This window comes from Varroa jacobsoni, unplaced genomic scaffold, assembly GCF_002532875.2.
Source record: "Varroa jacobsoni isolate VJ856 unplaced genomic scaffold, vjacob_1.0 scaffold_1318, whole genome shotgun sequence".
NCBI lineage: Eukaryota > Metazoa > Arthropoda > Arachnida > Mesostigmata > Varroidae > Varroa > Varroa jacobsoni.
The window spans coordinates 215,227-231,212 of NW_019214220.1; the positions used below are offsets into that span (position 1 = coordinate 215,227).

The following is a 15,986-nucleotide window of genomic DNA, read 5'->3' on the forward strand; positions in this document are numbered from 1 at the left end:
CTTTAGCGAAAGTTGGCTTGTTCCAATTAGGTATGATATAACATAGAAGAATATTTTTAAGGTCAGGTGTCTGTCGTAGAAAAGTGTTTACCTGGTTAACGTCGAGGAGTATATCGCATCCTCCAATTATCATTCGTTCGATGGCGAGATTCTTTCGAATATTCTCTGTCTCGCTTACTTCGTCGTGCATTTGCTGAAATTATGCAGATAATATAGGTATAATAAGGGTAATAATCAAGCGCATCGTTCCCTTCAATAACAGACTTCTTTTTAACCGTGGCGGCCCACACCTGCACACACATTAGTCTACGTTATATATTCGTGCGTTTGTTAGCATTCTTTCGTATTTATTGTTGAACAAAAACATACAATGTGCATATTGTGCAGTTCTTGTTATCTGTGCCTCCAATTATACCTGAATTCAAGTCATATCTTTCCGATCTATGTGTTATACCCATACTTGTACTATTTATATCAACTAGTCTACGCACTGGCCTCTCGTTTGAATCCACTGGTGGAACATATGCTTTCGCCCTACTCTAAGCTCCTGGATGCGATGCTAGCAAGTAATATTCATGACCTATGGCTGTGTGTCGATGTCAGGGGATTGGCACAAATGATGATGTGTTTTATTTTTACAATTTTCTTATTAATGTATTGTTTTTGAACCTTTTTTCAACTAGAAAAAGATTCTTAGTATCAGCTATAACTAGCTAAAACTTTGGTTATTCATTTTTTTTAATTATTCCTCGTATAAATGTAGGCTCTTGGGTGCGCTCCCTTCGCTGACCCGTGCTGCTTCGTTTCGCTCTTAACGGCTCCTAGCAGCGGTCGGTCAGTAGTAAAGGAGTAAGAAAAATTAAGGCCTTGTGCCTGACCCAGGACCGGAAACAGGGACTGTCCGGTTTCCAAGCCGTGAGTGCCTGAGCAGCTGCGGGACAAAAGGGGATGAGATGATACTTTAGATGCGTAAAGCGTTGCACACTGGCAGAACAATGGCATTGAAACCGACGGTGAGCTCGGCGTGTATGGGAGAAAGGGAGTAGGAGCGATTGCATGGCACTATTAAATGACGATGAAGAAGAGGGGAGGAGGGCTGAAGTTCCGGTTCCTCTGACCACAGTGATTAATGCTGACTTGGCTGCTCCTTGGTTCGTCGTTTAGCCCCGGTCTAGGAAGCCTGAGCCTGAGCTGGTCGCTCGCGTTGACTTTCCTTAATAGAAGCGTTGGCTCGTCGTCTTTGCTGCCGTCGGTCAGGGAAGTCAAAGTCGTTTGGAAGGGAAGCTTGAAAACCTCTCTCTGTTCAGCTTTGCTACTCTTTCGTGCCCGCACGCTGCCTGTTGGGCGGCATGTGAACGAAGCCAATGGCGATTGCGACAGTAGCAAGGCTTGTCCTGCACTAGTTAGTTTAGGTTGGACCTCAGATCGGGACCAAACCGGATAGGCAATAAAGGCCGATGTGGGGACTCCGCGCAACGAGAAAGATCAAGGAAACTGCGCCAATAGTAGCTGTAACGCGAACCACACGCAGGAAACCCTACATGATTCCATTCTCTTTCTTGTTCCCGTTAAGGGCGAGAGAGGTAAACGAATAAAAGCAACCGTGCTAACTGCCCAATGCATGAATTCGTACAGACGGCCCCACGTGCACAGGCACGAGGCACAAACCAACCAGCCGCTGAAAGCCGCCAAAACGGCAGAAACGAATGCGAGAAAAAGAGTGTGTGTTGAAAAACTAGCTCATGGCAAAGCGGTTAAGATGGAAACCGGGGTAGACGTACGTGTAACTTTTGTTAGAATCCAGTGCCTTTAGCAACGAGTTATCATTAATATTTTGTTCTGAGGAGCATGGAAGGCCAATTGATTACCAGGCATAACCAGTTCAGTAAAGAAGTTTAGTCGGTACCACTCAGAAAAAATAAAATTGCTCAGTTTTTTCGCTTCTGTAGGTATACGGGTATATACGTGTTCTTAGAAAACAAAAAACTGTAGGGCACGCTAAGGGGGAATAGAGGTATAAGTTTTTATAAAAGCAAATGGAGAAATTCATATACATTTGCATATAGCAGTCCATCATGCCCACCAGCATCTCCATCGTTGATATCCCCACCATCAGGTAAATAACTAAAACGTTATAAAAACCATCCTAGCTGCTAGAATAAGACCTTACTCATTCATTCAGTCACTTATCGTCGTGTCATATCGTCCCTGCGGTGACGCCACGAATCGAACGAGGAATAAAGAGGCAGCCAAAGGGAAAAGCCAGCGGTAGAACAGGCGGGCTTTCGTCTACCTGTGGACCAGGAGCCACTTGTCTTATGCAGGAGGTCTGACAATATACTTCCCCCACAGTAAAACTAAGAACTGTTGTTTGTTAACGAACATTTCATTGCGAGGATTGTGCCTCTTCTAACTGTTGCGACGGCAGCGCTGCAAGAATGAAAGACACGAACATTGGGAGTAGAATCGAAAAACAAAAGGAAGAATCGGAAATAAGCGTGGGGCGACGGAACTGCCCAACGACGAGATGAATGAACAGGTTCGACCAACTGCGCGTGAAACCTTTCAAGTGACATTATCTCGTTTGTGGCGACGCGGACGCAAATGTGACCGCAATGTCCTTAGTCGTAAGCGATGACAACATCGTCCGTCTAGGCAATGGCCTGCTTCCTGCTGCAGCAGCCAAACATAACCGCCATTTTCGATACGGTTAATCCTTTTAAGGTCGTATTAGCTAATCGAATCAACAATGTTTCGTTGTTTGCAACATCATTACGATGTCTTTCGACGATGTTCTCATAGAGAACAGCCAGGCCGGTAACTTGCAATTTTTAAATAATTACAGGTCTTTTCCATTATCTAAGTAAAATCCCACGTTGTTTGTTTAATTTTATAGAATAATTACGTACGCTCCATTAAACGAATAACGCAGCAATGATTACACAATTTTAGAACCTAGAGGTTCTTGACTTAAGCATTTTATTATGAAATAGAAATCTTTAATAATTTTATAATCTATACGTTTTTGCTGGCTTGGTTACTTAGAGAACACATAGTATCTGTGCAACTTTTAAACGCAGATATTAGATGCTCGAATAGTTCTGAGAATAAAAATACGATAATGTTTACGTGGCTTGATTCTTCATTACGCTCAAGAAGCTCACAGATTGAATATCAAGGTAGAGCGTTACTACAACAACCACGATGGGCTTTCGGTTGAATCGCAGAGAAGTAACGATAATATAACTCTGCGATAACTATGCGTTTCCTCTCTAAAGTAGCTTGAACAGTCAAGCCCCACTCAGGCCAATAAGCTCACTAGAGCAGGGAGTTGACATTTTAGCTATGGCGACTACTCTAATGAATAGTCAACGCGGGGCATTTGAGCTACCTCAACCAAGCTAGGATATTAAAAGATATACTGTCGGGAGCACCTTAGACGAAAAGAGCAATGTATTAACTATCAATAGGCCATATCTCGTTTTGACAGTCAATGCTATTTCGCAGACATACATTGATCCGGCGAATCAATCAGCGTTTAAGCGAAATTCATAGATTTACAGTGCGCAGGTTAGACCTGCTAAGGCTGTTACCTATTTTGACTATGTGATTTGCGGCCTTTTACCTAGGTAGAATGCTAAAGCTACAAATCACTATAATTAATCAACTACGCAACGTCCTTTATAGTTTCGGGCCGACGACGTGCGTCATGTCGTGTGTTGCAAAGCACAGATTGTTGTGTAAAAACAATTTCTCTTAGCGTATCGGAACAGAACAAAAGGCCCTATTCTCTCTGACGGATGGATTTGCTAGCTGACTGTGCCATGCAGCAATCTAAATCGCCTGTTGCTATCCAGTGCAGCTTTCGTCCATTGCCACGTTTCACGTCACGTAGGAATATGTCTTCCACCACAATCGACAGACGAACGCATCGATGCGTGCCATAGGGGGCAGCGTTTCTATTTATCTCGATATAATATAGGTCGGCATCGTAACACGGAATTAGACGGCAGAGCAGAAGGTCTAGGTATAAACCCGTTGCGGATGCTACAATCAATCTTAATCAAGCAAGAAAGCAACTAACGACCAACAACACTTGCTGACGCTGCCTTCCGGGTACGCGCATATTCGCCTTTTAGACTCTGTTTCAGTTACGACAGAAAAGGAGTACAAACGAACGCGACTTCGCGGCGTTCGGTGGAGGTGCATGGGGCGGACGACGGGGAAAAGGGAAAAAAGATTCAGCTGCCTTTTGAATAGCGTGAGGAATACACATGGGCACTGGAGCAGTACGTAGACAAATGGGGCAGGACCTGGCATTAATTAACGCTTATTTTTTTAGCTGCTCCCGGATATAGCTGGGCTAAGGACTACTGCACAATACAAACTCTGTTCTGTCGATAGCCAAGTGCATGTTATACATGTAGATATAAGTATAATGTAAGCAGATACATTGATGGAGTGTGCGTATATTTTTTACGGTCGAACAATCGGTGCGCTTCTGGACGGAAAGATTAATTAACCATTATTGTCCAACAAATTGTGGTGACTTGTATTGTTCGATAGATGTACTTCGACTGGTACTGGCTAGATTCGCAAGCAACAGCCTGACATAGAACTGGGCCCAGAAAGCCGACTTAGATATGCTGAAGTGACTGGCGTTTTGGCGATAAAAATTAATTTCTTCAAAAAATTACCTAACGTAGTCGATTGTTTATACTATTATAGAGATACTTCTTGTTACCGACGACGGCGAAAATAACTGGCATGAATAATGAACGAATAAACGACGTTACGCCCTTGTGACTCACTGATCTGATTTACCAAATATAATCTCTAGTCCTTCCCTACATCTGATTTCGCTACAATCAATAACACGGGCTTTGCAAGCTTACGGTGGGCAAGAGGAGCTTTTGAGACTACACTGGTCGATATACTAATATCTAACACTGTATTAATAACCAGCTTTGCTGATTTCGCCGTAAGAATCCACAGTACCAGAAGCCAGATTGAAGCAGACAGATTGTAAGAGTCGATCATTAGACTGATGGTTATATCTTCGAGCGATACGGCCATGTCAGCGATCAGTAAATAAGGCAGCTTAAATGTCTAGCCTTTAGCAAATGTGAGCGAGATACACACAAATACATAAAAGATAATATAGCATTAATAAAAAAAAAAACTAAAAACAAATCTAAAAAACCAATGAACATGATGTCACCAACTGTATACTGTAGACGTCAGTAGTCCGAGATTCTTGGCTATGTCCTGAATCGGAAGTGGCGTCCTTATATAAACCAAAGTGGCAATAAATTACAGTTAGCACAGGTTGTTATCTATCGTTCACAACGAGTCAGGAAAATGCCAAACAGATAACTTATATTAGGCCAAAATACCTCATTAGGAAGCGAATGAAAATAAACACACATTAACATTTCTAAACTTTACGAAATACATTTTATTATGCTCTTAAGACCTCACTACTAAGTGGACATAATAGAACGCATTCGAAGTGCCATTGTCTGTTAGGGTCTTCAACTGGAAATCTTTACCTACTTTCGTTCTTATCCACTAAACCTCCTAAGACCTACTGGCTATCGTCCTTTTTTAAGGAACCAGTAGGATGTAGTCTTTGTGGAGTGGTCTTTTACAACCAACGCCCTGCGAGCCTGCCCAAAGAGGTGTATAAACTCGTATTTCGCTTTTCAACATGCCGACTTCTATAAAAGGAGTAATTCGCTCATTGCTCAATCGATAGAATGGAGGTGCACCTTTGCCAAAGGAGACTATTATAAGCTATTGCGACAACCTTTTCTACGGTCAGCGTCATTGGATCAAGTGAAACAGGATATTATCTATAGTAGTTGAAAGAATTGCCGTTTGATCTATTCGTAAGCAGAAAGACACAACCAGCTATAGATTTCTTTCACTTTGTTATCTATCTATAATTTGCTTTTCGAACACACGAGGGCGCAAATGGCCGATATCTGATCATTCGAGAGTATTCGTATTAAACTCATATACAGTACGGAGCAGTAGTTACTTACCCGGGAAAGCTCTTCTAATTTGGCGCGAGCGTTTTCAAGGCTTCGCCTCTCAACGTGGTTGTGGGGCGTATGTGCCAGAAGCTCATGAAGTGTGATGATATATCGCGGGACCTGCAAAAAAAAAACAAGGAAAACGAGCGGAGCGGAACGGGTTGAAATTCATGAAGACCTTTAGCACTATCCAGTTGAGAAGGATATTCGAGTGGTTTCGAAGAACTGTTTCGTACGTTTTTCTAAACATGACCGACTTGGGTGAATAGTTAGAAATTCACAATCATACCAGCAGGTTGGCTTGAAAGAGAAGAAGCTCGTACGAATATAAACTTTTACAACTAAAAATTGTAAACAAGTTCACCTATGGGATAAAATCTGCAAGGATGAATAAAGGCATTCGAAAAACGTATATATATATATATATATATATACACATACAATTGACAAGGAATAATTGTCTAGAGACATAATATGCGCATTAAAACAGAGTATCTCGATGAACTATTCTGAAGTATGCCTGAGGCCTATCGGCATAACTTATTTTAATGGCAGTCTAGAACTGAAGCTTTATCTGAACGAGCGCTGAGAACTCTCGTGGTCGCTAGAGCGGACATAGATATATAAGATTTTTTCGGATATATTTAGAGTAAAAAGCGCAGAACCGTTTTGTTGAAGACGATTCGTACATTTAAAATAGAGCTTACTGTTCATCGAGCTTGTGCGTCGATACAGGCCGTATCATAGACATTACGAATCAAGAGAATCCAAAATAACAAATAGTAAACGCCTCACGGTTTTTGCGACATAACGCACATGGTCCATCAACGTCACTTCAACATAGCCCGGACAATATAAGCAGGGTCCATTCATTTTGTTGAAATGGCTATTAACGACTGTCAAAATGTTTTCAAAGATGGAAACGATTCTTCTGCAAAAAAGTTTCGTAGCTCGCTTTAAAACATTCCAACGCATCTGGCAACGTCGCTTCATCTTTTCCTCACCCTAACATTATAGCGTAGAGGAAAAACGAACCTTGGACGTCTACAGGCTTCATGCAGATGCTTGGTTTCCAGTTAGCTTCAGCGTGCGAAACCTGTGACCTATATGAACAACGTTTCCCGTCGTTATATGGCAATTCTATTGGAACTGCATGGCGTCTATACGCACTAAAATGATCAGCGCAAGCAAAACCGTCTAGATGTGTATGTTCCTAGTAAGAAGCAAGTGGCTAGTTGCTGTACACTCGAAATTGTTTTTCATTTACTTTGCATACTATTTTATACTTTATCTACTTGTCCTCCTGACACTTATTAAGCTTGTGCAGCTATCTTGTAGCCGAGCAGCAAGTGCTCGAAGTTCGCCTTGTCTACATTGGCCTGTGTACAGTGGCCAGGTGGGAGAACCCACCATAAAGCTTGATTTAACGATCATGATCAGGGCGGCGTTGACAAGAGGCCATAGTCATAGTTCTTTTGTGGACGTCATCACAACGATCTTTGACGGCATGCGGAATAAAGAGCAAATAGTCAGCTCTACTTTGTTCGTTCGCTGGCTCCATATATATAATAGTAACCGTTGCCGATTCTGGAACTTAAGTACCGCCTCCGTGTCTTCCTAAACACCTATTGTGGTCAATATACATCAGTAGGATCGGTCGTACCAGCGGTCAACAACCGACGACTGCTGCGGTTGAGGCAACGAATAGTTGCGAATCATAAAACGAGTTGAATTCGTTTGCTCATCTGGCCTATTTGTATGGTTGGCTTGAAGTCCGCTTTCATACCTCGTCTCCACCACGCATTTCAAGCAACGGATCAGAGCAGTAGGGACGGGCCAAAATGGGCGCGGGCCGCCGCTCGGGGAGCTGGTCGATAGGCGAAAAAGAGGAGGCTATCCTTTGATCGCTTTGACGGAAGTTTAGTCGTCTTCTGTTGCCAGTCTGTATTCGGCTTTATCCACTAGGTTACTCTGGCCTCACGTATCACACATAGGCGCACACCCTACCACCCACCCACCCAACCATCTCTTATTTTCCGTTCTCAATACTTCTGTCTTCTCAGATCGGACTGCTTTTACGTTAGGCACTACCGAAAGCCGACGGCGAGAACGACGGAAGCGAGGGCGAACGAAGCGACGCGAAAGTGAGATAAGATGGGGGTAGCAGCAGGCACGGATAGGTTTGTTGGTAGTCTCTAGCTACCGAACGGGCTGACGCACGGATGGTCGGTCGATCGGTCGGGCGGAGGGGCCTATACTGCCACCACCTGCCTGCTGCTGCCGCCGCCTATTTTTTCGTCTCCTTTCATTTCCGGCTTTCGCCTCTTCGAATGGTCGCGAATGAATGTGTTATCAATTCGAGCCACGTTGGCGCCGCGGGGTACTGGCATCAAGTCGACAGCAGGCAGGCCCACTCAACCACCCGAACGACCTCGGTCGATCGGAGGCAAAAACGGCGGCGTTGGACTTTAGGTTCCTTTTTTGACCAGCCAGTATTGCCGGCATCGTTAGACTATACTACGTAGGTTCTAAAAAGCGTGGTTGGCAGGCGTGCAGGCAGGCAGCCTAAGACAGACAGCGAGCTTGCCTAAAAGCGGAACACTGACTAACTCGCCTACGATAGTCAGATGTATGCTTAGCACCCGCAGTAGCAAAATCAGCGGCAGCTTTTTCAAGTTTATGGACAGAAGGGGTAAAAGTGCGCCATTCAGCAGAAGAGCTTTCTGGCTCTCAAAATGAACGGCATATCGCTCATTCATTTCAATACACGGAGTACAATCGCTATCACTAAAGGACGGTTGAAGATGATTAGGAGGAACGGCACCGCAGGATTGGGCATTAGTGCTGATCGCTTCGACGGCTCAACTAACCTGGATTCGCTAACACTGAGCATGGCCAAAAAAAGGAAACAAAAAGCACAGACAGATAGAGAGAAAAAGAGCGCTGGAGAGAGATCAATAGAGAAAGGGGTGGGTCGATAAGCTGCAGGGGAAGCGAGAAGGAGAGCATGCGGGAGGGAATAGGGCAGTAAGAAAGGGGAACGAAAAAGAACGAGAAAGGTAACGACCGGGGGAGGGCAAAGAGGAAAAGGAGAGAGCATCCGTGGGTAAAATATCGCCTATGTAACGTTTGAGCTTTTTATTTGGTGAAGGTACAGCTATATTCTTCAAGAACGATATGTTTTTCTTCCCTGTCTACAAGGTTGATTATCAGTCGGGAGTAAGCGTATTAAAGTGTGTTTTTAGGATACTTAGCTATATGTATTCACCTCTACGTCAATTCTCTTCGAACAATAGGGAGCAGCGATAGAGACGAATGCATGCTAACAAGGAGAGACTAAGATTTTCTCAATAATACTCTTACAATCTGTTCTTACAAATCGATCCGGTTTGACAGTGTTCTATAGCGCCCTAATCAACTCAGCTAACGGGAGCTTACGCGCTTCGCATGAATACGCGTTTGCTGAAGCACCGATCAAAACGCTGAAGAACATACAATGAGTAAAATTTGGTCATCGCTAGGATCGCATGATTCCTCAATACGTTTTCGCGTCAAATGGTTCAACGCTGAACGTTAACAAGAGACAGTACGAGAATAAGAATGGTTGTACTTGGGAGCGTTATTTGCGAGTTTTCGAAAGATCGTAGAACGAAAGCGAGAAAAACAGCGCTCGCGAAAGGAAATCGTGAGAGGGGCACGGTAGGGGGTATGGAGAAGGCAGCCAGGCGACAGGTGATCGGAGTCAGCTGTGAAAGCTGTAGGCACATTGGGGCTATATTCCAGTCAACTAGCTCCACCATCTGTAAATCACGTGCTTGGCTATGTCGAATCACAGCGTGTTTTCGTGCTTCGTTCTGCCCGCCAGTTGCTCGATATTTGCTCTGTCGTTCACAGGAAAGGTATACAAGGTTACACAGGTACGGCAGAAACAGTAGATGCTCATTGCAGCTGTGGGTCAACTGGCCTCAGCTTTCGCGCTCTCTTCCGTTAGCCAGGTGCCGCTCAACGGTTCAAGGCTACGCGATTTGAAGCTTGGCTGCGACCGCCGCTACCGAAAACTAGAGGGAGAAACCAGTTGCCCAACGGCGCAGGTGTAGTTTCACTGCAGTGCGCTGTCACCCACAGTTACCATGGCATCGGCTATAGCATTGTTCGTCCGCGTTTGGATGAGATGAAGTTGGGAAAACTCTACTGCCGCAGGCCGCGGGTCTGCGGCTTTCTTGTCTCCGCAAAGCTTGCGAATGGCGTTTGAGGGCCGGCATTGGGAAAGGGAATTGAGGCTTACCTCAACTGAGGAAACGAAAAGCCGGAGAAAGCGCGTCGGAATACTGAGAAAGTTAGGTTCAAGCAGGCGGGTTCTGCTTGCCCCGACAAACGGCTCATTAAAGCAAATCTCAAGCTCCAGTAGGAATGAGCTACTAATACGTGAGGTAAGGAAGAAGAGCAGTATAAAATAGGAACGAAAGCTAAGCAGTAGGAGCAGCACGAAGGGACTGGGGTGAATAGAAAACAATTTATAGATGAAACAGCTAGTCGCATTTGTGGTGGCGCAGACCGGTGTACACTTGAGATTCAAGCCTGGCTTACATGCTGCCACCCCGTCAAAGAATAGTACATTACTTAACTATAGTTTAAAAGGCCCTGTTTAATTCGCAACATATTTTACTTTCAAAAGCTTCTGTTTTGCGGCAAAAATCAATTGATTTCTATTCACTGTAGATGTTCGAAGCTTTTGGTCTGTGCCGCTTCGTTTGAAAGTTTATCAGTTGTCCATTTTTTGTACGGATTAACAACGCCAACATTTATCTTTTAGGCCTTTATAAGTTGATTTCGTGTCCAATCGGAGAAAAGGTGGAGATTTTTTTCAATAAAAGTCGGTTGTGAGGAGATTCTTCGACACACAATTGATCTACTAAAGTAGCAAATTCAAAAAATATTGTTGTGAGCTCCTGACTTCTTCAACAAATGCAGACGCTGTGAAATGAACGAACGCTGACCACTGCCCCTCTTTCATTTCAACACCCGCTTTGCATTAATAGAATATTATTACGCAGCTTTTAGTTGGGTAAAACGCTGCTTCTTAGGCTGCGTGTAACTGGATTCAGCAACAATGGCACTAAAAAGTCAAATCGATCAGGTTATATATGATAGGTCCTTAGCGATTCTAGTTAAAGGCTAAGGGCCTACAGTCAAATATCGTCGAAATTTTTCAATAAATACAAAAAACTAGCTCTGAAATCGAGCTGAAAACACCGCGTTTACTTAGCTCTGCCAACATTTCGCGCTGTTTGCTAACGGGCCGATGAGGAAGCTACGACGAGTTCTGATAAAGTAAACCATTTTTCTCTTTTGTCCTCAAACATTGACTTTGATTCGACGACAAACAACTCGCAACAAAAAGATCTTCTATCACCTTTTGCCCTTTGCGTTCACCTTGCATCGCGAGAAATAAAATTAGTTTTTGCCATGCTTTTCCGTCATACCCCGGTTTTGAATTTTTTGCTTGCGCCCCCTACTGACCGTGTTAAAGCCTATATCACAGGCTAACTATTATTAGTACCATTGGAAGCGCCGCATTAGAATAGCTCAAATATGGCTTTCATTGTGGGTACTAGACGGGAGGTCAGCTGCAGGGGGAAAGAGGAACTACTGCAGAAAGAATCCAACGGTAGCCAACATTCTGGCTAGTCAAGCCTTCCTCTCGGTAACCAGCAGCGAAGGCGCCACCATCGGCTCCTTGGAAACCGGCGTATGATTAGGGGGCGGCGGTCAGAGAACCTCTGATTGGGAAGTGAAGCTTGAGAACTGGATGGCCGGGCTAGCCCTTGTAGCCGGTCCTATCGACCGACCAGCCCAGATGGCGAGTGAGGCAATGGTGGAGATGCTGAGGTTAGAACGGCTTTAGCTGTTAAACCTGCTATCGTCTAGCGCTAAAGCGACGCAAAGGTATTTATGTGCACTAAAAAAAGTACCATCTCATGTATACAAGTCTTCGGAAATACAATATATTATTGAGAAAAATCAGTAAGACGGCTTGTACTGCTCAGCTGGAAGATCGAGAAGAGCTTTCTCTGTAAAAGCAGACAAAGTGTCCTTCAACTATGGATACGCCAATGTGACTAAGGTCGTAAATGCAATGGAGTTATGGTTGGAACTTGACCTTATTCCTATCTTCTGATGGCATTAGAACTAATGCTCAGAGAATGTGACGTGTGCACGGCTATATGCTTAAATAGTTTCCGCTCAAATCACATACTTAGATAGAATGTACGCGATACATCCAGACGAACAGTTGCTGCCTATGTTCTCTTCGAGGCAGCCAGCCACTAGCACCAGGTTCGAGCTACTAATCGGTCTAGTTCATTTAGATACTATAAGTTTTCTTCAGTGTTACACTAGTAATTTTGCTATTTTCGTTAGAACTGCTTCAGGCACGACACAGACCTTGACAACGTGTATATCGTGCTTGGCTAGTGCAACTGTGACTAATATCCAATTACGGCTACGCCGCTTTCCCCGAGGAAAATCGATTTTTGAGAGCAGACGACAACAGACCAGGGGTTCGCACAAACACGTACAGGAGCGTACCCAGAATTCGGCAATGTCGATGCTTTAATACTGTGGTTATACTTCAGTTGAAAGCGCACAGTACTGTCGTCACGAGCTCGAGCCTAAGTCCGGAGGTGGATGTGCTGGAAGGACTTGCCGTGCAGGCGGAAGCCCCCTCATCAAACCCCGTAGGTCGAAATGAGTTAGGGCGAAAGTAGGCGAGCCCAGGCGAATGCCACGGTTGGTCGTTGATCCTTGACATGCTTATTCCACTCCTTCTAGCTATCAGGGTTTTCACAACGCTGTATTCGTTCGCCGCCTGTCTTGTTGGTTTTCGTACGCGGTACGTTGTACGGTAAGAGCCGGACGAGACCAGTGGCTACGGTTGGATAAGAAATAGACCTGAACTTAGACGAGACGAAGTGGGGCTGCTCTGGATGGGATGTCTTGTCTAAAACGTTCTCTAACTCTTCCTCAAGCGCATGTCACTTCCTGTTGTACCTGTGTTTCGAAAATAACGGTTAGTCAGGTGTTTCGGCTAAGCCGAAACTTCTTCTCTCTTTCTTCCCGTCTGTAATTTTTCTTTTCCCTGTCTGTCCTTCATCTCTCCGACAATTTTCCAAGTGATGTCCGGAATGGCCTTATGGTCGTCAGCGTCGCTTTTAATGCCGCAAGCATACTCTTTTTTCGTTTTTTGCTTTTCTCTAAGAGTTAAGCTTACAGCAAATGAATACAAAATTTTCCTTCAATGCCTGAACGATGACGTGGCCGGGCTTCGCTTGATAACAGGAGAAGGCTACAAGAAAAAGTCGAGTGGGAGAGAATGTCAGAGAGAAAGTAGCGGATGAGAAAAATTCTAATGCGCGCGGTATCTATTATTGGAAATGTGCCTATCTAGGTCAAGCTCGCTATCCTTGGCATCGTACTTCGATAATCGCTTGACCAGAAGCGACCTCAACTCATTGTGATGCTTTTATGAGAATATCGACCGTAAGTGGCTGTCAAGTGTCCAAAAAAAAGAAGCGAAAAAAGAACCGCGGAGACTATAGCCAGGATTCGCAAACTTGCAAGAGAAGAGCCGTGAGAGTACTATACAATACGTATGACTGTGCCCTGTAGATCGACTTGCGGGAAACTGTTTGCCAACGTGAAGGCTGGTGAGGTAAAATTGACTTCCAATAAGGCGACGAGCACATAGCAAATGGGTGTCAACACAGACAGGCCACACGAATAACTGAACAGGGAATTGCATAGGTTTTTTTTTGGCTAACAGTGGTATTAGCATCAGTACTGCCTTCAGAAAGCTGCGAGCTGAACGAGAATACTTTTGCATTATTTCAATAAGCAAAGCTGCGTCTACGAGACAAACTTCACTTTGAGAATTATACAATAATCGTATAGGAACGAATAATTAGGTCTGGACAGCGCGAGATCTATTTAGTGCTCATGTGCATATGTAACAAATAGTAAAAACTATTTTTAATATTAAATTATTTAAAAATTACAAAAATATGTGGTTTTGTTGGTGACTGGTCGCTGTATATAGACAAACTGAGCATCTGAAGTTCAGACTACCACCAGGGTGGCTTCGGGACACGAAATTTGGCGCATGATAAAAATTATATTTTTGTTGTTTGATTCAAATTTATCCGCTATACATTCTTACTAATTTGAAGAGCTGGGTTCGAATCATTCGTAACTATCTCGAAGAGAAATATCATCAGTCTGTCACGGTGGATCTATCCAGAATACCCGCGTAACCGCCTGGAAGACTTGGAGTCCGCAAAGCAACTTCGGAGCGGATTATAACAAAGGTACTTTTAGATCACATTAATGCCTAGATGGACACACGGTAAATGATATCTAACGTTTTAAGCGAGTCCGTATTAGAGAGATGACTTGTGTACGGCTAACCAGGGATCACGTTTGGACGCTTGAAGGCATACATTTGCCATTCCGATAAAGGCCTGATTGTGAGTCACGCTCATTAGTATCGCTGGCAATATATTTTGTTTCGGCCTATTCGCAATATTGGCCTGCATGAAAGGAATACGTTTTCATGGTTTAAACGATTACTTCTATCTGCGGGACTGTTCTCCGGTGCAAAGTCTTATTAATTATAAATCTACATGCTCAGCACAGTAGGGCATTGGTAGACGCTATGAAGAAGCACTACCATCCTATTGGCTTCACCCTCACGATTTTAATAGCCATTGGGGCATTATCGTATCAAGAGCCTAATATTCTTATCGCCTACTATTGTACTAATAGTATTACACAAATTAATCTAAGAACAAAAACCTTCAATTCTACCGTATTCACAGGAACCTATATGCACCATACACTTGTACATCAAAGTCGAACGTTTTCGAAAGCCCTTTATTTTAATTATTTTCCCTCTGTATATCTTTATATTCAAATCAGTATATAGATAGACTCTAATAAAAAAAAGTACACTCGATGAGTTATTAAGCAAACAATGTCAAGCAAATAGTAAATCTCTCGTAGTTCTGCCGTACCACTCTGCTTTTACCACACGCATATCGCTATATGAATACATTACGAATATACTGCGCTGCCGCTAGTCGTTGCTCTGTCCCTCGTAACGAACGGCAACACAATATTGCAGTGGTTTGTATGTATTAAATCTGCCAAATGCATTGAAATGATGGCCACATTACCCACCTGATGCATGGGATACGTGAGAAAGGTCTCTAGCGTTCTGCCCTGGAGTACAGTTTTCTCTTCGAGTCGTTGCAGGATATTGGCGAATTTATCTCGTTGTTTACATTCAGCGAGTACCTGCAGCGAAAAGTGATGGTTTCGCACGTATTCCTGGTAGATGGATAGCATCGGGAGCAGCATGTCGAAAAGGTCTCCTACGCTCGTTGTCGCGTTTCGTCGTCGTCACCACGCAGCAACATAGTCACGAAACCCAGGTCAACGCCAAAATCGACGGTTCCCATCAATAGAAACAGAAAAACATAGAGTCAGAAGGCGACCCTAAATCGACATTAACTATTTCGCTTTTTTTGCTTTGTTTGTTTTGTTCCACCGAATTACTAGGATAGCAAAAGTTCGCCCCGTGCACTCTCGGTATCTGCTCTATTTGGGAGGGCCTTAAAGCTTATCCCTTTTCCTTATGTTCGCGCCTTTGCCCCTGATTTCTTTTGACTTTAGCGGCTTGGATACGGCAAGGTTTAAAATAAGTAAGAATAAGAGAACGGCATAAAAAACACGAGACTTTCACTCCTGATACAAGTTGAGCTACCTAGAACTTGACAACCACCCACCGACTAATCCTGCTGAGCAAAGCCACTATCTCCTCTTACGTACTCCTTATCCGTTGCACCTGTTTCCGCCGCAAATACCTTTTCCCCTTACTTGCTGCCGTCTGTG

At 43.9% G+C, this 15,986-nt stretch overlaps 1 protein-coding gene across 1 annotated transcript in view; it reads right to left on the minus strand.

Annotated features, from left to right (window-relative positions):
* LOC111268769 (ras-specific guanine nucleotide-releasing factor 1) overlaps positions 1–15,986 on the minus strand; it is a gene marked incomplete in the record, with an annotated part of 88,818 nt that overhangs the window by 60,153 nt on the left and 12,679 nt on the right. Inside the window, 3 exon segments of the mRNA XM_086971802.1 lie at positions 92–193; positions 6,048–6,158; positions 15,273–15,466. Coding sequence (XP_086827928.1) covers positions 92–193; positions 6,048–6,158; positions 15,273–15,466 — 407 coding nt within the window.